General features: G+C 42.2%; 11 protein-coding genes across 11 annotated transcripts; 1 reads left to right on the top strand and 10 right to left on the bottom strand.

Moving 5' to 3' along the window:
* Nucleotides 1-500: 500 nt before the first annotated feature.
* Nucleotides 501-997, bottom strand: ATC70_006465 (uncharacterized protein; the record flags this gene model as incomplete). Its single annotated transcript, XM_064825740.1, has 2 exons — nt 501-896; nt 968-997. 2 exons carry the CDS (start codon nt 995-997, stop codon nt 501-503), a joined length of 426 nt encoding a protein of 141 aa, XP_064687254.1.
* Nucleotides 998-2,696: 1,699 nt separating this feature from the next.
* On the bottom strand, nt 2,697-3,513 carry ATC70_006464 (uncharacterized protein; the record flags this gene model as incomplete). Its single annotated transcript, XM_064825739.1, has 2 exons — nt 2,697-3,317; nt 3,364-3,513. 2 exons carry the CDS (start codon nt 3,511-3,513, stop codon nt 2,697-2,699), a joined length of 771 nt encoding a protein of 256 aa, XP_064687253.1.
* A 388-nt stretch (nt 3,514-3,901) lies between these two features.
* ATC70_006463 (uncharacterized protein) lies at nt 3,902-6,957 on the bottom strand (the record flags this gene model as incomplete). Its single annotated transcript, XM_064825738.1, has 2 exons — nt 3,902-4,445; nt 4,505-6,957. The coding sequence occupies 2 exons, from the start codon at nt 6,955-6,957 to the stop codon at nt 3,902-3,904; spliced, it is 2,997 nt and encodes a 998-aa protein (XP_064687252.1).
* Nucleotides 6,958-7,012: 55 nt separating this feature from the next.
* RHO3_1 (Rho GTPase) lies at nt 7,013-7,591 on the bottom strand (the record flags this gene model as incomplete). Its single annotated transcript, XM_064825737.1, has 1 exon — nt 7,013-7,591. One exon carries the CDS (start codon nt 7,589-7,591, stop codon nt 7,013-7,015), a length of 579 nt encoding a protein of 192 aa, XP_064687251.1.
* A 2,424-nt stretch (nt 7,592-10,015) lies between these two features.
* On the bottom strand, nt 10,016-12,116 carry HOM6_1 (Homoserine dehydrogenase; the record flags this gene model as incomplete). Its single annotated transcript, XM_064825736.1, has 2 exons — nt 10,016-11,792; nt 12,031-12,116. The coding sequence occupies 2 exons, from the start codon at nt 12,114-12,116 to the stop codon at nt 10,016-10,018; spliced, it is 1,863 nt and encodes a 620-aa protein (XP_064687250.1).
* A 797-nt stretch (nt 12,117-12,913) lies between these two features.
* On the bottom strand, nt 12,914-14,310 carry ATC70_006460 (uncharacterized protein; the record flags this gene model as incomplete). Its single annotated transcript, XM_064825735.1, has 5 exons — nt 12,914-13,594; nt 13,654-13,782; nt 13,859-13,876; nt 13,948-14,088; nt 14,155-14,310. The coding sequence occupies 5 exons, from the start codon at nt 14,308-14,310 to the stop codon at nt 12,914-12,916; spliced, it is 1,125 nt and encodes a 374-aa protein (XP_064687249.1).
* Nucleotides 14,311-14,480: 170 nt separating this feature from the next.
* On the bottom strand, nt 14,481-16,152 carry ATC70_006459 (uncharacterized protein; the record flags this gene model as incomplete). Its single annotated transcript, XM_064825734.1, has 5 exons — nt 14,481-15,111; nt 15,173-15,310; nt 15,367-15,487; nt 15,550-15,952; nt 16,015-16,152. 5 exons carry the CDS (start codon nt 16,150-16,152, stop codon nt 14,481-14,483), a joined length of 1,431 nt encoding a protein of 476 aa, XP_064687248.1.
* Nucleotides 16,153-16,515: 363 nt separating this feature from the next.
* Nucleotides 16,516-22,431, top strand: ATC70_006458 (uncharacterized protein; the record flags this gene model as incomplete). The annotated part of the gene is made up of 6 exons (XM_064825733.1): nt 16,516-17,497; nt 17,555-18,769; nt 18,829-19,741; nt 19,799-21,841; nt 21,895-22,113; nt 22,173-22,431. 6 exons carry the CDS (start codon nt 16,516-16,518, stop codon nt 22,429-22,431), a joined length of 5,631 nt encoding a protein of 1,876 aa, XP_064687247.1.
* A 1,578-nt stretch (nt 22,432-24,009) lies between these two features.
* ATC70_006457 (uncharacterized protein) lies at nt 24,010-24,421 on the bottom strand (the record flags this gene model as incomplete). Its single annotated transcript, XM_064825732.1, has 3 exons — nt 24,010-24,147; nt 24,213-24,332; nt 24,386-24,421. 3 exons carry the CDS (start codon nt 24,419-24,421, stop codon nt 24,010-24,012), a joined length of 294 nt encoding a protein of 97 aa, XP_064687246.1.
* Nucleotides 24,422-24,967: 546 nt separating this feature from the next.
* Nucleotides 24,968-26,564, bottom strand: ATC70_006456 (uncharacterized protein; the record flags this gene model as incomplete). Its single annotated transcript, XM_064825731.1, has 8 exons — nt 24,968-25,449; nt 25,518-25,594; nt 25,654-25,789; nt 25,854-25,932; nt 25,993-26,110; nt 26,175-26,273; nt 26,327-26,369; nt 26,435-26,564. 8 exons carry the CDS (start codon nt 26,562-26,564, stop codon nt 24,968-24,970), a joined length of 1,164 nt encoding a protein of 387 aa, XP_064687245.1.
* A 360-nt stretch (nt 26,565-26,924) lies between these two features.
* YPI1 (Type 1 phosphatases regulator ypi1) lies at nt 26,925-27,484 on the bottom strand (the record flags this gene model as incomplete). The annotated part of the gene is made up of 5 exons (XM_064825730.1): nt 26,925-27,079; nt 27,137-27,193; nt 27,252-27,272; nt 27,332-27,392; nt 27,446-27,484. The coding sequence occupies 5 exons, from the start codon at nt 27,482-27,484 to the stop codon at nt 26,925-26,927; spliced, it is 333 nt and encodes a 110-aa protein (XP_064687244.1).
* Between the last annotated feature and the right edge of the window lie 123 nt (nt 27,485-27,607).

The following is a 27,607-nucleotide window of genomic DNA, read 5'->3' as shown; positions in this document are numbered from 1 at the left end:
CAGGACAACTTGAATAGACAGAATTTAATACAAAATCTAGGATTTTATTGTAATGGCATGGATATGGATTATACGAAAGGGTAGAATGAGACTAAATAAATATGTTTATAGTAATGCCGTTGCTTATGTGTGCAATTTGGAATATGGTAAGAATGAAAAAAGGGGTAGAATGTCCATGTATTGCAAGACAGCATAAAGCTGCGTCAGTCATCTTTTATGGATGTCAGTAAAGATCAAGCACGGTTTCTTTGATAGAGAATACTGACATGTTATAGATATTGGCACTGGTAATGCAAGGGTGTAGATGGTCGTCATGTATCGAAAGGTTGCTCCAGAGTCTTGTAGGCGATACCGAACACAGATCAAAGTGCCTCTTATCCATCAGTGAAAAAAAATAGTTGGCTGTATACTGTGTGTATTCTGAAAGTTGTTGTTTTGCGGAAAAGAAGAAAAGGGAAAGACAGTAGAAAGAGAATGATGAACCTTGAGATTGGCAGACATTAGATGTAATCAAGGTAATCAACATACTTGTGGTCTGCCGCTCTACAAGGCTCATCGTCGGCCTCAAACAGGTACGTAACCACGTCTTTGTGGAAACGTACCCGCTGAGAACCCCTCTCGTTGCCAGCAGACTCTTCCTCCACAGGAACTGTATCACCGAAAGAGTTGCTTCCATCCCCCACTAAAGGTAATTCGGATAAAGAAGAAGAAGGTAATGGCGGATTGGAAGAGGAGGGAGGTGCAACTGGAGGAGTAAGATGAGAGGAGATAGATGGCTCCCCTTGAAGGACAAGAGTAGTATCCTGTCTCTTCAAAGGTCGCTCATCCAACTCATCATCTGCCGACTTTCTCTTTCTACTGCTGCGGATGCTAGTGGTAGAGGTAGGAGCAGAGAACTAGGCATGAATGTTCATATGTCAGTACGAAATATTGCTTCGCGGTAGTTGTCTTGTGTCATGGTACTTACACTGTATTCGTAGCCAGAGCGTAATAACATTTTAGCAATAATTATTTAAACGAGAGCAAAAGGTAAAGAAATAAAATCTACTGCATGAATTCACTTTTATACCTGCATTTGCCTTCAAAGAATAGTGGTCTAGGTTCTTTTCTCATAGCAATACGCGTCAATAAAGCATGGCAGAATGAGATGCTACTTTTCCTCGTGTATTCTACAGTTAATTTGAGACATCACCAAAAGTGAAGCAACTCTCAATTATCATTTTCCATAGAGATAGAAGCAAATGTAGTGCTTAATATCCTTCCCTTCAATTTTGCAACAACGCTTTTCATAACAAAAAGTTTTACATTTTCCTATACCTGTGTAACAAAAGTCATCATACGATCACGGAGGGATTCAGCCTTACTAAACTTGCCATGGCGCTGGGCGTCATCAACTCGACTTGGCCAAAGATGTGTACAAACAGCTGTTTCATAGACACGCATAAATGTGTACGCACCAGCATTGCAAATTGCATGCATATCAGAAGTACCTTTGCAACTAGGGTGGAATCTACAGACAGTTCTTATGGATACTGTGTAGTGTCTGTTGAATAGCACTGAGCAAGTCCACACATAGCATCTGACGCAATCAATCTCTATAGAACTGGACACCTTGGGCAGGATCATTATATCCCTGAATAGATGAACTTGCCGTAGAAATTTGGCAAGAGGTCAATGTCTGCATCTAGAGATATGTTATCATACTGGACCAGAAGGAGAAGATAGACAAGCAGATAGTAGGCAAGGCGTACATGAAGATTAAACCCCTGAAAGAAAAGCTTACTGACATGAGCGACAGTAGACAAAATAATTATCCTAGCACCTTTGATGAAAGAGCATTCACTGATATTACACACCGCTTTAATAGTGTAATGCAATGACCTTTTTCACTTCAGAAGTCTGACTCATTTAGGATGCAACGTATATATACAACTTCTTGGTAGATGAATCATCTGTCAAAGGGTATAATCGAATCAAAACATATGTAATTTCAGTCATCGCATGTTTGTATATATCCAATATAGTTGTAAACACTCGCACTCAATACCTTTATTATGTCTGAAGAATCTAGTATTGAACAACATTGCATTATGCTGTGTTCTAAGCTCTTAATCTACAGTATATTCAAGAACTAGTAGCCTTAGAAGGCAAGATAAAAAAAAAATATTGTGCAGCAAAAGACTGTAAGCATCATCAAATATTCTTTTATTGTAGCCTTCTTACTTCTTCAATGATGCATAGGAAGCTTTCATAACTGTGAATTTAGCACTTCTCGAGTGCTTACGTCTTCCCCAGCAAAAGCAACCTTTATACAGGTAAGCAGCACACTTGCATGACCTCTTACTACTCAAAAATACGCAAAACACAGCGAGATTCGATTTATTTGAGCATTTGAGCTGCGTTTTCTCGTTTTAGATGGTCAGAATAGCACCAAACAATTGCTCTTATCTGGCAGTTACTTGCTGACACTATTGCTCAACTTTTTGGGGACCAAAAAAACATGGCCAAAAATTGACCAAAAAGCATGAAGTACTTTTTTTTTTTTTTTTTTAAATTGTTTTTATTGATTGCTCCGTGTAAGTAGGTCCCTAGGGCACTACCAAGAGGCGGGCGCAATTGATATGATATTCAATTGTATTTAGGATAAAGCGATAGATGACAGGAACAGATGATAGATGACAATTGTGATTAGAGAATTACAATTGCTTGTGAATTTCAGTTTGGGCATGTAGTTGAAGGAGCTCGTTCTTGATCTGCTGGACCACATCGATCCATATAAATGGAGTCGAGTGAAAGATCATACGAACTTGAGCTCGCCAAATGTTGCCAAGTGTTACCAGTACGGCCATGTGAGCAGTGGTGTATGATTTGGAGACATACTTGATGTTTTCAAAGTCAAGCGAGGAACAGGCTTGGATAATATCACCAATCGAAACGGTTGGCCACAAAAATTCAAAGATGATAGCTTTCCAGATGGATGCCTTACTGGAACAGAGGAAAAACAAGTGTACAGCATTTTCTTCGTTACCACAGATTGGGCAGAGAGGTGACTCGGCTATCTCAAAGTAGTGTAGCAGGCGTTTGGTCGGGATGGTGTGGGTGAGGAAGCGATAGATGACATTACGGTGGACAAGGTTCAGGGACAGAGACCAGAAGAAATTCCAGTCGGACCTGGCGATGCTGGAGATATGAGCCTCGATGCATGCTGTGCGGAATGCTCTGGTTGAAATTTGTCGAGTGAGTCCTTGCTGGCTGTTGAAGTCATAGGAGTCAATGAACGGTTTAAAGGAGATGTCGGTTGTGCGATTGGTGCCACCCTAAGGGGGGTTGTAGCATGAGGTTAAAGTACGGTTGGATATGTACTTTGTTCTCGTTGATTTGCCTCAGGATTTTCTTGCAAGCGCGTCGAATGTCAGCTGGGATGGTTCCTATGAGGTACCTCTCATGGTTTTTATCGAAAATCAAACGACCAAGTTTTTCACCCCAAAAATGAAGGTTTTTACTATGATACATTAAATCAAAACGTTCTTATCGATCCAAAGCAACCTCTGAAGCTTCATTTGTGATACTTTCATATGCAAAATATCGACGATTTTGCTAAAAACCTCATTTCCTATTTTTAAAGATTGCTCAGTAGGTTTAGTCATAATATCTTTTATAATTAGCACCATTGGATGCGCCTTAAAAAGTACGCCAAGAAAGCTTAAGGCTGTACAGGATAATCACCTCAATTTATATAGTCGAATTTGACAAAATAGAATAAATCAATTCGAAATCGACCAAATCTGTCCAATCTTGGCCAGATAAAACGAAAGCTTGAATCTTGCGAGTATAATAATAAGTGACAAATTAGTAAAGCGGTCTCTTGAAAAAGCCAGATTGAGCACATTACCTTGAAGACTCAAGCGTCCGCTAATACAGCACCGCTGCCGTCCCTTTTCTCGTTTCTGCTGCAGAAAGAGGTGGTCTTGGAAATAATGCCAGTGTTGGATTGACTGGGTTTTGGATTGAGTACAGGCAATGGCTGCTTGAATAAGAGAATGGAAAGCCCAGAGACAGCGATGGCCAAAGCAGATGTCTTGTCTCTACCTTGAATGGCTCTGTAATTGAGAGCGGACACACAGGCAGGATTTAAGCACAGGAATGCACCATGAATGGACCTTGCCTTGGTCTTACCATCCTTTGCTTTGATGGTTTGTGTGGGATGAGAGGTGGGCCCAAAGCAGTACATGCACGTCTGGGATGTCTTGTGTTCGTTGGTAGTATGCACAGTGGCGACAGATGAATGTAAGCGAGGCTTCCATTTTCCACCATACTTCAAATGACCCTTCAAACGAGAGCCGACACAAAGACCACGATCTCCAATGAACATTGTAAGTGACGTTTGGGGACGAACACCAGCACAAAAGGATCTTTCACGCGAAGCAAAACGAGAACGGAAACGCCTGTCGATATGCTCAACCTTGTTAGAGTATTTTGCTTCTTTGAGTGGTAGAACGCTCACAATGCTGGGCCATTGCTTCTGTGTGCATCAAGATTTGACACGACATCCTCTACCTCTTTGGCTCTGAACACACTGGATCTCGGCAATTGCTGCTCAATCTCTTGAACCTTCTTTCCTTCTTCTGTTGTTTTTTTGTCTTTCAAAGTGATCTTTTGCCTCATAAATTGGCCAGAACCAAAGTCGACATCTTCAGCACGCATCTTGTATGACTCTGGCAGAGGTTCAAATGTTGTTGTCTGACCACGATCATTAGCAGTAGCACCGGCGTCGTCATCATCACCATTGGGATCTCCATCGCATTTAACACTGCCATCACGAATTTCATCCTTGTCAATAGCATCGTTCGTAATAACTTGATCAACGCCATTGCCATCGTTGCCAGCAGCAGTACCAGTACTATCAGACAAATTGCCTTCATCAGCATTGAGATGGGTGAGAGGAGAGAATCTATTATGCAGTGACAAGTGATATTTGTATTTGTTCAGATTCATGCCAATAGTTTCTGTCATTACAGCCAGCCCGTTATCAGTACCCGAAAACACCATTGAATCGAGATGTTGGTCAGAAGTAGGAGGCTCGTAATTCGATACAAGAGGGATGTCTTTGTTTCTATATTCAATGGCTTTCCTTGTCAAAAAGGCACGAGTTCTCATGTTGGACAGTTGTTGCTTGGTCTGTTTGATGGCGATGAACAACTGGTATCTTTGAGCCTTCAGCTCTTTGATTTCTTGGTGTTTGCTACGATCAGTGTGCCACTGCTTCTTCAAGTCCTTGATCCTTGTAGAATACTGCTCCTTCTTGTAATCCTTGTTTGCAGCCTTCAGCTCATCAAACACAGCCTTGTTATCGATTTCCAGTTGGCCAGTGTCTTTCTTCAGTGTTTGATTAGTTCTGGTTTGAAGCTCTCTCACGGTATCCCAATCAATATCTAGAGGTTTCTTCGTATTGGAAACTGACTTGTTAGAACTTGGTTTGGTACCCAAAATACGGACAGAGGTAAGACCAGGCATAATGGTAAGGTTGTGAGCAAATGTCAGACCAAAGGACTTGCAGGCTTGCGTGATGGCACGAATGTCGAAAAAAGAATTAAACACGGCATCCTTGTATTGTATTGCTATTCCAACGTTTTCTATGACAAACCCTTGAAAGTCAAAGATATCCATTTGATCATCACCTCTGGTACATAAGGCATACAGAGAGGCCGCGTCCACACGCATTGCATGTAATGAGCCACAGGAAGAAATTGGACACAGATCCACGGCAAACTTGTGGTAGCCAACAGAGCAAAAGATATCATTGGCCAACAATAAGAATGGCAACTGGAAGCCAATGTAGCTATAATGATCTCTAGTAGGTATATAAGGCAGCAATAATTTTCCCAGAAGCATGCACACGCGATTCTCTTCTTCCGTGATATCGGGACGTTCCTTCTTGAGCTGTATATGGGTAATAGACTTTCCAGCTTGCCTCACCAAGAGATTTCTCAGGGTAGCTTTGAGAATCATAATTCGTCTTCTAGGCAGATCACGGATGCCTTCCTCTTCTTCTTGGTCATCTTCTTCATCCATCAGTTCAGAAAGGGGGAGCAGTTCGTCAATAGGCATATCAGCACTATCAAGATCAAAACTAGCATTGGAGGCAGTAACAGCGTCAGAAGTGCCAGAGGGAGCAGTAGGAATAGATACAGTTGTAGTAAAAGAGCCTGAACCAGAAGCAGATACAGCAGCTTGATCAAGTGTAGTACCAGAAGTAGAAACAGACTTGACAGGACGCTTGGCATCAGCGTACATGTGAGTTATGCGCTCTTGACTATTTCTGGCCAGCTTCGCCCAGTTGTTGTCTTCTGGTTTGCCCTGTGCCTTTCTTTGATATCTTTGCAGTTTGTACTTCTCTGATCGGATGGCGTTGTGAAACGAGTTTCTGGTCGAATTGACAACTTGCTCGGGTTGCTTCTTTGCTTTGGTTTGTTGACGTTTCCAGTAATGCGACTCTCGTTTTGGGGCGAGATGCACGCGAAGAAGAATCTCCAGTAGCTTGTTCAGTGATTTGTTAAATACCTTATTACTTGCCCACATGTTTTCGAGATTTGTTTTGTACAATCCTCGAGCCACCATCATGAGTTCATTAGCAGGTTGAGGCGTATCCCTTACGATAGCACCAAGTATTGGCGCATTGGCGGACGACAGAGCAGCAAATGTAGGATGCGAGATCTTAGTATCTCTTTGGCCAAACAAAGCAGTATGCAGGTAATCAATGTGTCTGCTCTGGAAAAGATCCTTGACACCGTTGCAAAAAGCCGTAGACTTCAAGGCATTAGAGGGCAATGGAGGAGCAGAGGTAGTGACATCCGTTTTCATATTGTAGCCTGCTGGGAGGATGCCTTGTATTTGGAAACCACGAGCTTTCTTCAGCTGAATATTACCACTACAAGCTAAGAGCTGCGAGGACTTCATTGAGAGCATCAATGTATATATCATCAATTGCAAGTCCATAACATAGTCAGATACATCATGCAATGCAGTATTTAGCTTCTGCAAAAATGACTCGACAAGATTGGAAGGCACATCCTTTCGTAAAAGGCTCTTGAAAGACACGGTACAAGTGCGGTATTCTACATTGTCTGGGGGGAGCTTCAACCATGGATATATCAGAGGGATTATGCGAGATTGAAGACATTGCTGCATGTGAAGGGGCGCCAGACACAGAAGACATGTCGGATGCCATGTCCATGCCAGAGAGGTCGCGGCGAAGAAACGCTACAGAGTCAGAAGGAGCAATAACCGGTGTAGCTGGGATGGATGCACTTTCACCAGTGGATGTAGACGTAGTGGCCTGAGGCTGTAAAGATACCACAGCAGCATTGAAGTGATCCTTGACGTACTCTTGAAAGTATTGAAAGTTTTGATTAGTACCATGGTATTCAAGATAATTTTTCAACTCATCTTTGGCGCATTGACAGATCTTTTCAGCAGTAGTAATGACACCTAGGGGGAGCCTCTTCACTGAGAGTAATACTTTCTTGAGTACATCCAATTTACTGGGCTTGTCAGTGATGGGCCTTGCTTTGTTTTCGATGATTTCCCTCATTGCTTGAAAAAAAACTATCCATCAAACGCTGCGGCGAGGCACCGAATGACTTGGGCCTTTTGACAACAGGCTGGTAACTTGATGTGGACATGGCATTTGTGGATGCTACAGCTTCTTATTCTCTTTTTTTTCCCTTTAGCAACGACTCTTCTTTGGGGAGGACGACTGGTTTGAGTGCCAGTAAACGGATCCCTTTGCTCTACTTTTGTTCGCACACTAGACATTTGACACAGAAACAAATAACTAGACAAGAAAAATGTGAGCATTTGTAATGGTACGGCGATTAACCAGATCAATACATACTGTAACAAGAGTAGTGCTTTATAGATTTGGTTATAAATAAGAGATGTCAAGACACAAAAATATGACGAGAACTAAGAAATGGCTTTAGATAGTGTTGATGCTACGCAAACAAAGAGTGTAAAGGAACGAGAAAGAGTGGAGAGAAGAGAAATACATACTGAGAATGGATGCAGATTTCATGAAGGAATACTTCAAGGGATTTTACAAGTCAGGCATCAATATATCAGATCTAGAACAAGTTTAGGGTGTCTTAAATAATGTTGTCAATAGCTGTTTGATAGATGCAGAGATATACCGTCGCATATTAGACAACAGTTATTTTTACATTATTCAAATGTTACCTATCTTGTCCTGAAGACAAGACACACAAGCTTGATCAATAAAAAGTTGTATAAAAAGCAAATAAAGCATTGTGCAATTCAATAAGTACAAATACATCCGCTAGCATTACAATGAAATACTGGAAGAGGGTACACTTGCTTTACAACTACTCCACAACTGACACCCAGTATCTGCCTGTGAAGCAAGTATTTAATTGTGCAAGAGCTCTGTAAACTAAGCTGTGTGTACGTTTGGTACTCAGTATAATAGACTAGCCGATCAATCTCGCTACGCATACAGTACCTGTACTGTATAAGATCTACAGCAACTTTTTTGAGAAGTTGTCATTGTAAAAACACCGCTATTATAGGGAAAATTTCCACCAAATACAAAAAAAGGCATTCGAGCTGAACGATTGACCTTTCAATTCCATGACCTCAATTTAATCAGCATCACAATCATCATTGTCATCGACAGAAAGGCATTTGGGCCAGCCAGCAGCAGTGCCACCCGCTAAAATCAATTCAAACTCTATTTGTCTTTTCTGTTCAAGATTGGACAGATTTGTCTTTTTTCGACTTCTTTAATTTATTTTGTGGTATTCGACTATATAAATTGTAATGATCACCCTACGCTTCCTAATACATCCTTGAAGTATGTCAGGGTTGAAGGGTATTCTGACAGTGATTTAGATCTGCAGGATATCATTGACAGACTAAACACAAACAAGAATAAGAAGCGCAGGTTTAAACCTAGAGCGCCAGCTACCAGGAACATTAAACAGCGATTAACCTGGATAGCGCACAACATTACACAAACTATATTGGATAAAATCAATGTTCAAATCTAATATTAATAAAGTACCTTTTTATCCATTCAACTAAAAGGCTATATACATTCCTGCATAATCCCTACATCTATATCTATATCTATCTCGATCAGATCTCAGATTGCATATACTATCTCTACGTATTCGCATCTGACAAGTAAAACCCTTCGTGGTTGGGCATAGTGGTAGAAAGTGCGTTTGCCAAACGTAAGGTCACCAGTTCAAATCTCGATGGAAGCAAGAATTTTGGTATGCAGTGTGTGATACTGTAGTCCCATTTTGGTGTTTAGTTGTTTATCAGGTGTTACAAGTATGACAAAAATTAGCAGCCGCATCAAGTGCTCTGCTCTGGACACTGCCCTCTCTGGTCGACGAAATCTTTCCCAATTGCACACTCTTCAGAGGAACTCCAGATAAAATTCTTCAATCATCGAGACCACTCGATTGGCTTCTCAGCCTCTTTCTCAATTCAGATACACTTTGCTTTACATAACGTTACGTAGAAGTTTTGTAAATATTAGGCCAATCGTTAAATAAAAATAAAAGTATATACACTACGGTTAAATTAAAAAAAAATCCTTGAAGTACTTTTCAAGGCGCTTCCAATGGTACCAAGTTATATAGATGTTTTGAATTCACTTATTGAATGATTTGTGAACATATGAAAAGAGGTTTCTGGCCAAAATGTCGAAATTTTACATATCAAAGTGCCACAAAGATGATTTCAGTGGTTGCTTTGGATTGATAGAAACGTTTTGATTCAAGATATACCATAGTAAAAGTCTTCATTTTCAAGGTGAAAAATGCAATCGTTTGATTTTGGCAAAATTTTTTTTTTTTTTTTTTTTTTTTTTTTTTGTATGGATGTTGCTTATTTATTAGTAAATATACATTATAATAAGAACATCAAATGATGGACAAGTGTATGTAACAAAGTGACTTGCCATATATAAAATCTATTAAAGCTACTACTAATATTGATGCTTGAGATCTGACAACCTCATCACTTCAGCACTGATCTTGTTGGTGACATTGTTGGTATCAAATGGCACTCCTTCGAATGTTTGTAGGAGGTGGAATCTCCATATCATACGAATGGTGGCAGCAAACAGGTCGAAGATTGTAATCTTGATATCGAGGTTGTAGATGAAATATTGCTTCAGGTTTAAGTTAACTATAGATTGGTATACTTGTTGTGGATTAGCAACCTTGGGGTATCCCAGGAATTGTTCAAAGATGTTGGACCAAATGTCGTTTTTGTGGGGGCAGCTAACCATGAGATGTTTGGCATCTTCAGTATCATTGCAGAGGGTACATTTGTCATCTTCGACGTTCCTCAGGCGTCGAACGAAAAGAGCTGATTTGCTCGGGCATTGCTTGTGTATCATTCTATACCAGACATTTCTCACAGAGTGATGCATGTTTTGATGATAGAAGTGTTTCCACTGGACTTTGCTGATGGTATGATTGAACTTTCGTCCAACATCAAGGTTGTGTATGTCCAGCATAATTGATCTCAAGTATTTGTTTGACATTTGAAGCATTGGGCGGTCTTGGTAGTTAAGCATAGCAACGAAAGGCTGTAGGTCTAGATGAGCCTCCATGTTTCTTGTATCCGCGAAAGATTCCAATCTGATGTTCCCACAGAGAAGACCTCTTTCTATCTGATTCCTAATGTTTGGTCGCTTGCATTCACTTCTTGGCTTTATCTGCAGAGTACTTGTTTCCTGGTTGACGTGGAAGAAGTCATGAACTTTACTCTCCCTGATCGAGTCTCTGCTTGTGTATCCCATGGCTACTTCCTCATTGACAAAATCAAGAATTTCCAGCACTGGCAATGACAAGAGTGTCATGACATTTGGTTTGACAGACCAAGCGAGTGAGAATGGGGAATGCTTCATATAAGTATCTATTGCCTCGAACATCATGTGATAAGGGTGGAAGCCTCTTAACTGGTTTTTGTATCTAGCCGTTTGGAACAGTATAGGGATTATGTGCGATGGTGAGTCGTGCGACATCTTCAAATAATCCACTAGTAGCCTATACGTGAGACCAGGTATGTTGTTGCTGTTTTCTGTCAGCAAAGCGTTCAGGTATCTGAATTGCAGAACCTTTTGTTGCGCCATTAAATCAATCAGTCCTAAACCGCCTTGGTACCTTGGTAGGAAGAGGGAGTTGCCTTTTAGAGGTGGATACAGGCCAGACATTACAAACTGATAAATGATTGAGGTTATCTTCTTGACTGTGTCTTTGGGCAGGGAAACGATCCGAATGACATGCCATAGTTTGGACAATATCATAGTGTTGGCAATATTCGCTCTGCCGTACAGTGAGACTTGTCGTGCTGCAAACCTTTCAACAGCAGTAGTGATATCACCCAGCAGTTTAGCGATGTATACGTCTCTTTGTTGATTGCAGAACCAAATTGGATAACCTAGGTATTTTATAAATCCTGTAGACGTAGAATCATACCATTTGATTTTGAGATTGTTTGTTGCATGATCTTGAATTAGGCCACCAGTTTGGCTTGTCATTCTTCCACCATGAAGAGGGAAGGCCACGGACTTGTCGTAGTTGATCTTGGAGTTCGAGGCCTTGTTGTAAGTTCTCAATCTTTCTTCCAGATCAAGAAGTTCTGCCCGAGACTTGACGAAAGTCAGGACATCATCCGCATATGCGAGTACTTTCAATGGAGGAGGAGCCACCCAACTGTTTGTTCTCTTGCTTATAGGCTTGACGTGCTGGAGACTATACCCCGAGATAGATTTTGGCAAAAATCCATGAGGTATCCCTCATGCTTTTTGGTCGATTTTTGGCCATGTTTTTTTGGTCCCCAAAAAGTTGAGCAAAGGTGTCAGGAAGTTACTACTACTCAAGTACAATTGTTTGGCGTCATTCCGGTGGCTCATAAACGTCTACATTTCCATATATCAAGGCTTGAAAGCTGTTAAATTTGGTTATGTTTTGTTGTATAGCTTTTATTTACACGGCATAACCACATCTTTGGTAGTTGCAATTTACCGGAAAGACGGTTCTATAGCTTGAGCAATTTTTAGTTCGAATAGGAGGCATGCTGATTTTGGTAAAGCTGATTCATGCAAATATTGATGCGTTATATTATTGGTAGGCTTAATAATAATAGAAATAAAAAGCTGCATTGGCTGCTTGAATGCTATGGTTTTGCACCGTCGCTTCGCTAAGGTAAAACCCACTTATAGGTCAACGTTACCAAATGTTGAATTAGATGCGCTATGTTCTTGGTAGAGGAACCAAGTTCCCCCCCCCCCCCTCCCCAATGCTAGCTTCGCCGGTGGTTTTTTCGAGCCTTGTACGGTACTCAGTGCTTTAATTTTTTTTAACGTCTCTGATCTCTGATTGGTCACTCCGACGTTTTTTATATAGTTTTCTGGTAAATATATTAGAGACTTTAAATAAAACCAGAAAAGATCTCTTACAAAAAAAAATATATATTAGAGATGATGATGGGTGGCAGGTGTCAGACATTAATTTGACGGAGATTCAATTGGGGTTGGCTGGCGAAATGCCTTCCTGATGAAAGTAGCCAACGTTTGTGAGGCTAATTTGGATGGAATCATAAATTGAAATGCATTATAGCTTAGCCGGTTGCTTTTAATTTGTAGCTAGTACGTGTTAGCTCCAACTATTCTGGTTTATTATCGAAATATATGCAGATTTCATTGATATCATGCTTATTCCGATAACCATTGGGAAGTGAAGTACATGACGCATATCAAGCATCCCTTCATTACGCACATTACTTATTCAGTGGCAAATATATATTAAGGATATTATGATATATTTTTGTACTTTATTGGCCATGTACATTGCTTAAAATTACACCAAAAGGGCTAATCTTCTTCAAGTTCCACCTCCTCAACTTGAAAGCTATGTGATAAACCTTTATCATCTACAACACCACTCACCAATTGATATGATTTGTCATTGTTTTCATTAACGAGCTGACCATCAATGTAGCTTTCATCCAATGTCGTCTTTTTCTTTTCTTGATTCATTGCTGACGGTGCTGCTGATGGTGTGGTCTTAATTTCAGGCTGTTGAGGTTGATCTTCGGGGCTCTGCTTTAAGATCTGAGATTCCAAGAATTCACGAATGGCAGTAAAATATCCAGGCTGCATGCAAGTATCGTTGTGCATACCATTGGGGAACACACACCAAGTTTTTTCAGCACGTGATTCGCTTAATTCATTCAATTTTACCATATGAGAGGGTGGCACCAACTCGTCTTTTGCTCCAGCCAGGAATAAAATAGGTGTCTTGACAATACGCTGAATGCTCTTTTCGCTAGGCCATTGCTGATGACAGAGAAATGTAAAGTGCTTGAGGAATGGCATCACGCTGGGGATCAACTTGGGTAGACTTAAAAATGTGTTTTCCACCATGAGTCCAGAGAATGAATCTTCGTTGCGAGATACTAGATCAATGGCCACTGCACCACCAATGGATTGTCCGTATGCCACCAGAGGTGTGTTTTGTAAAATAGGGTGTTCTCTTACATAATCGAGCATGGTCTACATGTTTTTGACAGTTGTTAGCTCATGTGCTGAAATGTCGAAAAAGTAAATCTTACTTGAGCGTCAATCTTGAGACCTTTCTCGTTTGGACTACCATCACTTTTGCCATATCCTCGGTAAGACAACATGACGACGTTGCAGTTAAATCTATCGTATAATACTTTGGCAATAGGCAGACGGTGACCCTAAAATAATGTGCAAGTATGTTGATATGGAGTCTTTTCCCCCTTTCCCTTTCCTTTTTTATAGCTCTCTCCTTACCATGTTTCCTGCGTTTGCCTAGTAAATCAAAAATACCTGTTAGTCAAGATTTTTCTTTGTGTTCTTCAAGGGCAGCAGCAGCAATTTACGTGGAAATAAAGAATAGTGGGCGATCTCTTTGCTTGTTCTGTATTTGACCGTAAGATAATGTAACTCTTTAGGTTGATGCCGTCTTTGGTTTTGAGGTTTTCTTCGGTATATTGCATACCAAAATCAGAGGGCACAGCTACCTAGTTGACATGAAAGAGAAATTCAGTATGTGTTTAGGTACAAACGTCCAATTTGCATCAACTAACTTCTTGACGTGACCCTTCAGGGTATGAAGCAGGGTAAATGAGTTTGCACTGGTACATGTACAAAAGGATGACGCCAGTAAGACCGGTCAAGCCAGTAACTGTCATGGCATACGTTAGCCAACTGGGTAAATGGCCTTTGAGAAAGGAATCGGGCATGTTTATTTTGATGATGAAATGAAGGCAAAGATGCAAAGAGAAAGAAAAAAAAAAAAAAAAGAGAGAAAGAGGTAAAAGAAAAGGGGTAAAATACGAGAGAAGAAGGAGCACTAAAAATGCTACGAAGAGCTCCATTCTGTATTCAACAAATGTGATTTATTCAAATGCAGCTATTTGAGAATGCTCACAGTGAGTTCACTGCCACCGTGTTCATCTGAATTCACATCACTGCTTGTTAAGCCTTCTAATTTCTGATACACCAACTGAAGAATGGCCTGTTCATCTGCTTCGGGTCTCACTTGGATCTCTATGGTGCCAACACATTTACCATATGTTGTTTGCCAAAAATGAACACGATCGACATGTAAAATCTGAGGGTCCTGCTGGATTTCCCGAAGACGGTTCTCAACTCCATTTTGTACAGTATTGGGTGTTGTCTGCAGTAATACTTTAGCCAAAGCTTTGGCTGTTGGGAATCCCAAGTAAAACATGACAACGGATTCAGACAAGGCAAGGAACTTGTCGACAAATGGTGTTGCTATGCCAAACATGTAGGTTAACAGGATGACGGATCCGCACAGCACAATCAAGCTGGAGTAAATGTTGGATAGCAGAGCATGGATGGGATTTCCTCTGGCCCTGTTGATCACATTGTAGGTGAATCCATGCACGGTAGAAGGTCGTCGTCGCAAGTATCGCACAAAATTGTCGTGATTTCGTAGAGTGATGCTGGATAAACAGGTGGCTGTGATGGCTGTACCTACGAGAAAGAACATGCCCAGGCTAAACTGTAAATGATGCCTTTTTTAAATAGCACACTGAGTATGACAATTCATCTTGTATGCTAAAGCACTCTACTTACTCTTCGGTATCATGGATTTCTACACCATGATGATCCTGCAACAGGAAATGCTCCAGCGATTCTTTTGTATTGTGCATAGTGGCAAACATGAGGTATATTGTAGTGCCCAAGGCAAAGACAATTTCATAACGATGTGCACTATCATTTTGGCCTGTCAGTGATCTATCGCATAGCTTCAGAGTGTGCCACCTTACCCATATGGTCTCTTTGTATTAGAGATGCCAAAAGCAGCATTTGTCCTCAATATGCTAGAGATGAATGAATTGAGTACGCCCAACGCATCAAAAATCATCAAATAAGCAAATCCAATCAAGGCTATGACCGTGTATTTATGTCAATCCAATGTACATCCAAGTAAATGAGGACAATGTACTTACATAGGCTTTCTCTATTGGTACCCATACAATACAGCCAGATACCTATACCCAAATGAAGCACAAACCAGGTAAATATCGTCTTTTGTGCTGGTGCCAGATGGGAGAAGATCTGCGTCCATGTAGGCAAAGGTCTAGTATACACAGCGGGAAAGGCATGAGCGTGAGCGTGAGCGTGATCATGTCCATGGTGATCATGGCTATGATCGTGGCTGTGGTTATGATGGCCGTACGTTGTATGATCTAATGGTGCGTGGCTATGAAAATGCTGTTGTTGTGGTTGCGAATGGTGGAAATGACCGTGCTCTTCGTTATGGTGGTCATGAGAATGATTGTGAGCAGTGCTTTGATGCTGCTTAGGTGAGTTGTCCATATCACCAGGAGTAAGAGGCGTTTGCGCATGGATCTGCTTCGTCATCACGGGTCAGTACAGTTGCCCTGATAGAAACGATGGGTTCAATACATTACCTCCTTCTCGTCTACACCATGATCATGGTCTTGTACGTGCTCTTTAGCAGTGGATACAGCGTGATGATGATTTCTCTGAGCATACAAGGGAGCAGATGATTGAATGGCAATGCCAGATTTCTTTGGCTTAGAGTCCATTATTTGAGAAAGCTACTAAAAGCGCATTAACAATAGCGAGCCATCAAATAGAGAGTACAGCTTCATGAAATATTAGCCGACCGAATGGTGATGAATGACGTACAACTGAAGAAAGCACTACTGGTTTGCACACACAAAAGAGCTGATCCTTAATCTAGAATGTAGTAGTTGTATAGTAAAGCGACTTGAGGTCCGGATACATCTTGCACTATTTAAAGCCTTTTTTTTTTTTTTTTTTTTTCTTGTTTCTTTTCTTACTAGGCTTTGCTTGGAAACTTTAGAACGAGATACTCTTCTCTTTTATCAAGACAGGAACTAGAACAACAGCAATTTGAACAACCACAAGGAGAAAAAATTGTTGCCATGTCAAAGTTTTCGTACGACGATCTTCCTTGGGACGTAGCAGACCAGCTAGTATGTCTTGATTTCGAATTACAAGAAGGCGATATTACACAGAAAGGCTATGAAAAGAAGAGGAATCAGCTGTTGGAGCCTTATCAAGACTTGATTGCTGAGAGGACGGCTGCTGCCATGAACCGACGACGAATGAGTTCTACGAACGAAGATGATCAGCCAGACACCAATGTTACATCCGAGTTGGCTCTTCTCGACCTCGGTCCTGAGCCAAGTGCTGCTGATGTTACAGATTTCCTTGATTTCTTGCCTTCTCCATCACATTCGCCAGCAGCAGATACGAAAGGCGCAGCATTGATGGAGGAGCACCACCAGCAGCAACAACAACAGAACTCTGCATTTACCGTGCAACAACCATCAGACCCAATGGCTCAAATGGGTGTTCGTCGTCCTCCTCCACCGTCTCATACCATCCCAACTTCTTCGACTAGCTCTATCCGACCACCACCACCACAGTTACAACAACAACAACAACAACAACCCCGCCCTTTCATGCCGGATAATAGCTACAACACCAACAATAGACCTCCTCCACCTCCACCACAAAGTTACATGAATCGCCCTGTATTTGATCCGCGTATGGGTCCTGCTCGTCCCATGTATGGTAATCAGTATATAGGTAGACCTCCCATGAACAACGGATTTAGTAGGCCTCCTCCTCCTCCACTGCCGAATGCTCAAATGAACCCAATGTACCGGCCTCAACCGCCTCCTCCACAGTCCATGTACAGTTATCGACCACCATCTCATTTAAATGCCACGAATGGACCTCCCACACCTACTCATATTGTGCCTCCATTCTCTCAACAACATAATCGATCGCCCTCGTTGGATTCAAAACATGATATGCTCAATAAGAGCTATCCACAAAGCGTACGTCAAATGGACATGGTGGCTGAACCAGATAGCTTGCCTTCTGCTGTAGATTGGGGTAAGTGTTAGTGCGAGACATACATCATGACACATCGTGTGCTCATCTCATGAATAGAGACTTCATCTGCTTCATGGCGACCTAGTGGTGGTGGTCTTGGAAGAGAGGCGTCCATCATGTCAGCGTCCAGTCGCATGCGTCAATCCCTCTCATCCAACAGTCTTTTGTCCATGGTCGATTTATATGGACCAGCTACCGTACGTTGTTCTCGCTCTAACAGCAGCAGAAGCAACAGCATTAACGGGAGAAGCAGATACAGAGACAGCTACATGGCTACCACCTTCAAAGCCATTGAACCAGCCCCACAACCCAAACTTATGCTGAACGATCTTATCGACCAAATGTTTCTGCAAGACTTGGCAGGCCGTCAAATGACACCATTGAAGGGTCGATCTATTCCATTCACACTCTATGACGCAGACAATAAAACGGTATTGACAGATTTCCCAAATTTAGCACACGTGCTTCGATTCAGATCAGCAAAGAGTGGCGATCGATTGAAAGATGCATTTTCGCTTGTGGATGCGCGTGGCAAGGAGCCTACAACACTGTCTTGGGAGAAACTGAATGCGCGTGCCGAGAAAATTGCTCAAGTTATCAAATCCAAGGGCAACGTCAAGCCAGGCGATCGTATTGCACTCATCTATCGAAAATCAGAAGTACTCGAATTCATCCCAGCATTGTTTGGCTGTTTCTTGGCTGGAGTGACAGCTGTCCCTATCAATGCTGCCGAGGATCTGTCTGAACTCTCCTTTATCTTGACACTGGCCAACATTTACCTCATCTTGACAACCGATCACAACCAGCGAGCATTCACCAAGGACATGCAAGCAAAATCCATCGAATTTCCTCCCAGTATCAGCTGGTGGAAGACAAACGAGATGGGGACATGGTATCCATCCAAAAAGGCAGCTGAATATCCACCTATCAAAGTGCCTGAAATTGCATATATCGAATATGCAAAAGCAAGCAATGGCGAATTGAAGGGTGTCACCGTTTCCCATGCTTCTATTATGGAACAATGTGCAACATTTCAAGCGGCTACAACAGAGACAACAATCATCACTGGGGAAGATGGCGCTGTTCTGGTCAAGCCCAAGAAGAATGCTCGTAGTCCAGAGACCGTGGTTAGTTATTTTGAGCCGAGACAGCAAATTGGCTTGATTCTGTCTGTCCTACACTCTGTCTATGCGGGAAACAACATGGTATTTGCCAGCGGTTCCATTGTGGATTCGCCTGCTGTTTGGATTTACGTCCTGTCAAAGTATAAAGGTAACATTAGACTCTTACATGTGCATACCATCAAATGAACTCAACCATGGTAACCATAGCAACCATGGCATTGGCCGATTACCCTGCATTGAAATCCATCACAAAATACTACCAAGCACATCCCAAAGAGGTCAACTCGCACAGCAAAAAAGTGACACCCGACTTGTCCTCGCTTCGATATCTCATAGTCGATACCAACACAGTGCGCCCTGAATTGAATCAAGACATTGCCGACAAACTGCTGCGTCCACTGGGCAATACCGATAATCCACTCGAAGTAGTCTGCCCTGTACTGTCTCTACCCGAACACGGCGGCAAAATCCTCAGTATGCGAGACAACCTGGGACCTGCTTACACGGAAGAATTTGTCGAAACCGAGGAAATCATCACTGAAGATGGACATCAAATCAGTCGACCCGTCATCAAAACGCAGTCTGTCCTGGCACCAGGCAGCTCTCGTGATGTCTTTGCTTGTTTATTTGATGCGCAAGCCTTGAAATTGAACAAGGTCATGGTGGTAGCTGCAGGCGCAGATGCTCAAAAGGAAAAACTCGCTAATGAAGCAGGCAGAGTATGTGTGGAATCGTTCGGTTTTTGTATGCCAAAAGCATCGGTGGCGATTGTGGATCCTGACGCAGCGACATTTTGTCCTGCTGATACGGTGGGTGAGATTTGGGTGAATTCGCCTACCATGGACGGTGGTTTCTGGGCATTACCAAAGCACACAGAATCCATCTTTCATGCACGTCCTCTGATTGTGCCTTCTGAATCGTCTTATCCAGAGGTGTACGGCGAGTCTTTTCTGAGAACTGGGCTGTGTGGTACCATCATTGGTGGTCGGCTGTTTGTGCTTGGCTCTTATGAAGAACGTATTAGACAGCAACGTTTGGGTGCTGATTTTGGGTTGGAAGATATCTACTATGCTAGTGAATTGTTGAATACAGTAACAAAACGTGCGCGTATTGAGCAGTGGTAAGTTTTGGCTGCTGTATTTATGGTATGTGTCCATGTTCTCATTCTCTGCTCTAGTACTGTATTTGAAGTGCGAGTCAACGATCAACATCTACCAGTAGTTGTATGCGAATCCAGTGCTCAAAGATCTGATATTGCTCGAGTAGCAACCGAAATAGATGAAGCATTGATTGAATTTCATGGACTGAGAGCGTATGCCATTGTGTTTGTCAAGGAGAATGGCTTACCCAGACAACTGATTCACGGACGACGTGCTATCCATCCGCTGTTGACCAAGAGATACTTTTTGCAAGGACAGCTCGCTATCCGCTATATCAAAATTGACGTGGATCGCACCATCTTCAACTTGGCCGAGAATGAAGACCCCTCCAAGGACTTGTGGCTTTCTGGCATGGCGTATGAAAAGGCGGTTCGAACAGGCGCGATTGTACCTCACCCTCAGCATCAACACACGGGCATGGAAAAGGTACGCGTGGTGGTAGATGAACGAACCGAATACGACGTTTCTCGATTTACCAATATCGTGGATATCTTGCAATGGCGTACCACCATGAACCCAGAGGAAGTGTGCTACACGGTGTCCACACAGAATGGGTCTACAATCAGCACCAAGCCTTATACATGGAGAAAGTTGAGCTACAAGTCTGCTACCGTGGCAACGCATTTGACCAAGAAGGGGCTGAAACGAGGTGCCAAGGTTCTGGTGATGATGCCTTTTGGCATTGACTACATTATCTGTATCTATGCATGTCTTGCGATGGGCGTGGTTCCTGTGCCTGTGGAGCCTGTCGATCCTCAGCAGCAACCACAGCGTATATCCGAGTTTTCGATGCAAATAGTGGACGTAGCACGCGAACTTGGCGTTACAGCCATCCTGGTCAACTCGGGTGGTGATGATGTGATGAAGCACAGTGCTGTCAAGGCTGCTATCAAGACGCATATTCACAAGAGCTACAAGCTCCCTGAAGTGATCAACATTTCCAAAGCACCCAAGCACCACAAGATGCTGGGCAAAGAAAGCGGTTTCATGGTGCGTCCGGACTGGATCAACAAGAACAGACATTCACCTACCGTTGTGCTGATCCAAACCACTTCAGATGGCCGTCGCTGCTATACGCATCTCAGTCATGACACCATTCTGAATCAGTGCAGAACACAAAAGACAACGTGTCAAATGCGATTTCAACGAGGCATAGTCACCACTGGCTTGGGTACGTACGAGGGCCTGGGTTTCTTGCACGCTCTGTTCTGTGGTGTTTATGTTGGCTGCAGCACTGTGTTGATCCCCTCTGCTGATTTCTACATGAATCCTGCTTGTTTCTTTGAGTCGTTGCAGCGTTACAAGACCAAAGACGCCTTCTTGACCAATGCGTTGGTGCAATTTGCCATGAACCGCATGAACAACAATGATTGCAAGCACATTACACTGAAGGGTGTCCAGAATCTCATGCTGGCAAACGACGGCAGGCCCAAACCGCTTCTGTATCAGCACATGGCGAGATACTTTGCGAGACAAAAGCTGGACAAGGAGTCCATCAACACGGTGTACAGCCATGCTGCGAATCCCATGATTACGACACGCTCTTACATGCTGATGGAGCCTATTGCCATCTCCATTGACCCTTACTGGCTGCGTCAAGGTATCATTCGCACACTCAGCCCCGAAGAAGAGCACTATGGCATCTTGCTCAATGACTCTGGCATCGTACCCAGCAACACCATGGTGGCTATAGTAAATCCAGAGACATTGACCATCTGTCCAAGTAACGTGGTCGGTGAGATTTGGGTGTCTTCAGACAGCAATGCCACCACCATGTTCCAAATGGACGATGCGACACACGAAAAGCGATTTGAAGCTACCATTGCTGGCAATGACCCTAATATCAAATACATGCGCACCGGTGATTTCGGCTTCTTGTGGAATGTAAGACGTCGCGTGGATAACCGAATGATGCAGCCCATGATGCTGGAAGAAGGTCAATGTCTCTACGTGCTTGGTCCTGCCAGCGAAACCATTGTTAGAAATGGTTTGATTTACTTTCCAATTGATGTGGAACTTTCCATTGAGCGATGTCATCCAGCCATTCCATCTGGTGGAAGGTAAGTGTGTGGATAGTGATGCGGTATAGCCGAATGCTAACTTTGTTGCATAGTATTGTTTTCCAGCATAAAGATGAAGTGGTGGCAGTGGTCTCTGTCAAGACCAATGAACATGCTTTGGCTGTAGTGCCACTCGTTGTCAATGCTGTACTGGATCATCATTCCTTCCTGGTAGATACAGTCATTATAGTGCATCCTAGCAACTTTCCCCGATCTCGTTTTGGCGATAAACAGAGACGAAAGGCCATGAATTCCTTTGCTGACAAGAAACTGTAAGTAGTGTTAGTAGATAACATTGAGATGGGTGTGCTCATCAACCACATTTTAATAGAACCGCCATCTACGTCAAGCGCATCACCAACCTGCATCAAAGCATCATGCTCCCTCAATGGACGCAATCCCAACTGTCTGTCTCTGACATGCACGGCGACACGGCTTCTGTCATCAATAGTCCTCGTGCCCATTCTATTTCTGATTTGAACTCTGATTTTGACAAGCAATCGATTTCTCAACAGCTGGCTCGACAAGATACAGCAAGTAGTCGTTTTACACACTCCAATACAGGCTCTGCTGTGCATACACCTATTTAAACCTATCCATCCCGTTTGCCATCTATCTCTAATTTCGCTGATGATCCCATCATCCTATATATAATTTCTCTGTAATTTACGCAACTCCATCTTTCATTTTTCGGCCCTTTTCATTGTAAAATATCCAATAAACTCCTTAGACTTTTAAATTCTCTAATAATAGGCATCTTCTTGCATTGGTCTGACTGTTCGTAGATGCATGCAACTTGATTGCGTATCTTGCGCCAGACTGCCATCATTGCATTTCATGTACAGTTGCTCAACTTGCTTTGTAAAAGGATTGCATTAATGGCAAATACTGTGGTTATAGCAGCTTCAATGCTGCCCTGACATCTACCACAGGCACTCTGTGTTGGCATTGCAACATTCAAAGTTAGGCATTACCCAAGGTTGCCAGTTGCGTGATTCAAACACTATTTGAAGGCATGATGTGGGTTACATTGGAAGCGTTGTACATCACAGCTCTTGGCTAAAACAGACATGTTGGTATAAATACGCACTCTTTAAAGATAACGCACTTTGTGTCGAATTCTTAACTTTCGCATAGCAGTGGGAATACTAGTGAGATAGTGCTTGAGTGGTAGCAAGTGTGTACCACCTGATGAGCCCCGCTACACTTATCACGATGCTATACTGTGTTCTATGATCCTTTTGTTTACTTGTTTACCAGCTAGTGCTATAAACATATTCCAATCATCTCGAGCTGAATCTTACATGGAATGGCATTGACATAACATTTGGATCACCTTTGCTTTCTTTCTTTGCCCTGCTCTGAAGCAAGATTGAGCGCATTTGAGCGAACAATAAGCACAAATGTGGCTGAATAACACTACCAAAGAGATGAGAGCGTTGTTGCATTGATTGGTGCACTATTTGTGAGGTTAATTCTCTCAGTGTCATTGTTTCCCTCTGGCTTTGAATGGACACAACATGACATTTCCATGTTTGAGAGTGGTTGCTAAAAATGACCAAATTCAGGCACATCTGATTCCATTCATCTAGAATCAGTGTGGTTTAACCAGCATCTATAATAAGATTTCTTGTACAAAAGAAGGTGCTTGTACGCCCATGTCGTCTCTTTCGGAGCGGTTTTGCACCCGAACATGTCTTCCGTCAGCATATCATTCAAATTGTGATTTGAACTAGATGCCTTTATAGAGTGTAGATGATGATGACCCATCCCCCATCATCAAGGGAAAACGGTGGCGAATGAAACTTGAACGAGGATAGTGCTGATGGCACAGTAAAACGGTTTGTTGATAATACGTTTGTTTGTACTCTATATTATAAATTTGAGCAAATACTCATCAAATGTAAACAATTATTACAAATCAACGAATTTTAATTATATAAGAACAACTTGACGTATCATACAACAAGAGCAGGAAGGGGAAAAGAAGGGGCGAGACAAATTATAGCAGTAATGCCAAGGGGGGGGGGATATAAAGGAATGGATATATATATATATATACAACTACATGAAATCGATAGCTTTGATCATTTTCTTGAATTTTTGACAAAAAGGAGTGTTGGTAATTCCTTCTTTTGTTTTGAGCTTGATGTGTTATATAAGCTAATTTAAGATGAAACTTGATCTTTCTCTTGCACATCATTCACAGGTGCCACTTTGCTGTTGTAACTAGGTGGTGTTGTAAGTGATGGCCACTTGTTATTGCTGCCATCGTGAGTAACTGCAGGGCGTGATGGTTGCTCAGTCTGCATTTTCAATTTGTACAAAATAAGTTACGCTTTATACATGTTTACACTCTATCATTTCGTACCTTTTCTTCCAAGTGAGTCTCTCCGTTCTTGGAAGAGATGTGAATGAAATGAGTGCCTTGTCCTTTAGGCACACGCTGAGCGACACCATCAGCATCCAATGTAACTTCATAGACAGTTTCCTAGAATCATTGACATTTAGTGACATGTCAAATTTAATCATTTTAAATTGTACCTTTTCAAAGAAAGGATGAGAAATACAGCAACCCATTTTGATTTATTATAGTATAGTGTGGACGATGTGTAAATAAAAAGCGATGAAAAGCAAAAAATGAAAGAGGAAAAAGAGCAATATCCTTTCACATTCGTATGGTTATTTATAAGTATTTGCATTTGGCTTTTTTTGAAGTAGCATTGTGTGTGTGTGTGTGTGTGTGTGTGTGTTTCATGTATTCACCACTCGGGCCCAAATTCTTTAACCTTCCCTCAAGGGTAACACAATTACACAAAAGGGCATGTAGGCGCTTTCTTCACGCGGACGATAAAGACGTACACAGCACCTCCATATCATGATGTTTGAGCGTGTCATATAGGCCATCTCCGGCGTACAAGCGTGCTCGCTTTACATCATTCTAGTTTTATGATTTCAAGCGATTTCTCCTCAAGCTCAATGCATGCCTCATGAAATGCTCCATTCTATTACAAAGGTAAGGCTCACAGCTCTCTATTTTCTACTACTTGTATCCACCTTGATTCAATTATACTAAAGTTACCCCTTGATCTTTCCATATAGGACCTAAATCCAAAACATATTTATTTAATCTTCCGTTTCACTAACGCTCCAAGCGTCCAGATCCACATCCTCCATGGTATCTAGAGTGTCACCTTGTATCGGTGGTTCCCAAACTAGTATTTCTCCTCCATTGGATCCACTGTAGTATTCTTGATAGGCATCTCGTTTCTCTACGCAGATCACTCGACCATACGCCCCTTTCAGCCGCTGAACAAGCACGCCGTCAAGCAATCGATAGACAAGCACCTGTCTGTCATCACTGGGTATATACAAAAGTGGCGGCCAGACATCAGCACTAGACACAGTTGCCTCCATGTGTAATTTGAACCTGTTTCTCCAACTGGACCCGTAATTTACAAATGTGTTCTTTCCCGATTCTGTATTCCATAACCGGATCTTTTCATCCAAGCCGAGTGATACCAAGTATCGACCATCTGGTGTCATTGTTAATCCATTTACGCCCTTTCCATGTGCTGTGTTGGTCTCTGCCAAGGGATCTCGCATCGCTAATAAAGGGGGGAGGGGGGTGAGTATGATGTGACAGCAATTGATGCATAGACGCTTGGCTTCTTACCAGCATTGTCTTGGTCAAGAGACATCAAGCAGGAAGAAGCTCGTCGTATGTCCCATACCCGGATTGTGCGATCATCGCTGTAATGTTTGACAGTGTGTGAGTCAAATAGAATGATGTAGAGGCATATATAATTTACCCTCCAGAGTACAAAATATATTCTTGATTCAAGGACCAGGTACAGGCCAACACCGATCCAGAGTGACCCGTCAAGGAGTGGGTGAAGGCACCACTATTGAGGTCGCACAATCTAATCCTGGGCTCAGAAGCGGCACCTTGTATTGTTGCAAATGAGCATGAGTCTATGATGACGAAGGATGTCTCCAGAATTCAACTTACTTGCTACAAGTGAATGCGATGCTATCGGTGACATGGATTGACAATTGACTCTTGCTTCCATGTCAAACTCATAGGCTGGCTGGAAAAGAGCTTCCGTTAATTAAAAACGGATACCGTTCACGGATCAACTCCTACTAACCTTCATCTCATTTGTGTCCCATACTTTGATTGTTGTGTCATAACTGGATGTGACAAACATGCCTGTATCAAAAGGAAACCATGATACTGAGGTGACAGCATATTTATGTCGATCCATTCTAAACCGTTAATTAAGATCTCCATGTTTGCAACACCATGCCCTATATACAAACAATGCCTTACCTTGCTGTGCTTGCAATGGGCTCATTCCTCATGTGCTCGGCTGGCATTGCCTGTAAATCAAACACATGCACTTTGCCATCGCCACCTCCAGATAGTAGGCTATAAAGGTAAATGACAATCCACTAGATAGTATCAAAGATCTGAGCACTCACTATCTCTGTTCAATCGTCTCGATCTTAATTGAATTCACTCCACCTATAGTGTGGCCCGATGAGATGAAATGTACTTTCAGTATTGCTGCGCGTGAGTCTTCTACAAACCTCTGTGAGAAAGAGCCAGCTCTTTGTCTTTGCTTAATTGCAAGCTATACACTCGTCTTGTTGTTTCTGCTCTCTCTAATCGCAATGGGTTCAACACTCCATATTCTCGTTTTTTCATAAAACTGTACATGGTGCAAAGACGAAAACGGAAATGAAAAAGAGCAAATATGCATTAATACTAAATTTACGGTCCTTAAATGCATGTTGTCATGCTTATGGAGTGTATCTTTTGGGGCAATCAGATGTGGTAATCATTATGGTTGGAATCACCAAGGTTGTGTCAATGCGACTACCATGAAAATAGAGGCGCACCATGTCGCAAGTTATGCGTTGAGAAAATGCATTTTTATTTATTAAATGACGATATGCTAATACTCTCATCATGGCGATGATCAGAAATTCAGAATGGCAGCGTCCGTTCAAAATGCATGGAAATCCTTCAAGATGCTGTTCAATATAAATGCTATAGTAGGAGTATCCTCCCAACAATTCAGTGCAATTCTGAACCGCTTGCATCGTGCTTCTCTTCGCTCTGTTTTTTAATTTCTTGCTGAACATGCTCCATGCCATGGAAGAAGCCGTACGTTTTCTCGCAATGAGCATAGGTGTATTTTGCAGTAACATAGCCCGCAATACCAGAAGCACCTGATTGTACATGGCGGTGAGTATACCGCCAGTGCCATTGATGTCTATTAAGCCTACCTAATGCAGAGAATAATGCTCTGTTCTTATCTAATCCAAGACGACGACCCACTGGCACTGTATTCAATGGCAATTAGATGTCTCATCATCATCCACTCGCTATGCTATATCTTACACGCAATCAGACCAGCAATAACTATATTAAATGTTAGTATTAATCAACCTCTTCCCAACACAATATGCAGAATATCATACTCGCTGCGTAGACACCGGTTTTATTAGCATTTTGCTGACAAAGCCTTGGTAAAATCCACTCCTAATGGACATTTGTTCAGTTCCTAGGAGTAGTTAGAAAGCAGATTAACTTACTGGATGCTCTTGTGCAATGCCTTGTTGTATTCTCGACATGATGTAAAGTTATGTAAAATGCAATTTCGCATCAAATCATGCAAATTTATATGAAATCCAGATGATCCGGGTCTCCAATGCGCAACCCCGAATGAAAACATGAAATGTGAATCATGATGGCAT

This window comes from Mucor velutinosus (assembly GCF_035048745.1).
Source record: "Mucor velutinosus strain NIH1002 chromosome Unknown tig00001547, whole genome shotgun sequence".
In the NCBI taxonomy this organism is placed as follows: domain Eukaryota; kingdom Fungi; phylum Mucoromycota; class Mucoromycetes; order Mucorales; family Mucoraceae; genus Mucor; species Mucor velutinosus.
Note: the sequence above shows the minus strand (reverse complement) of the source record. Positions and strands in the feature narration are given on the sequence as shown.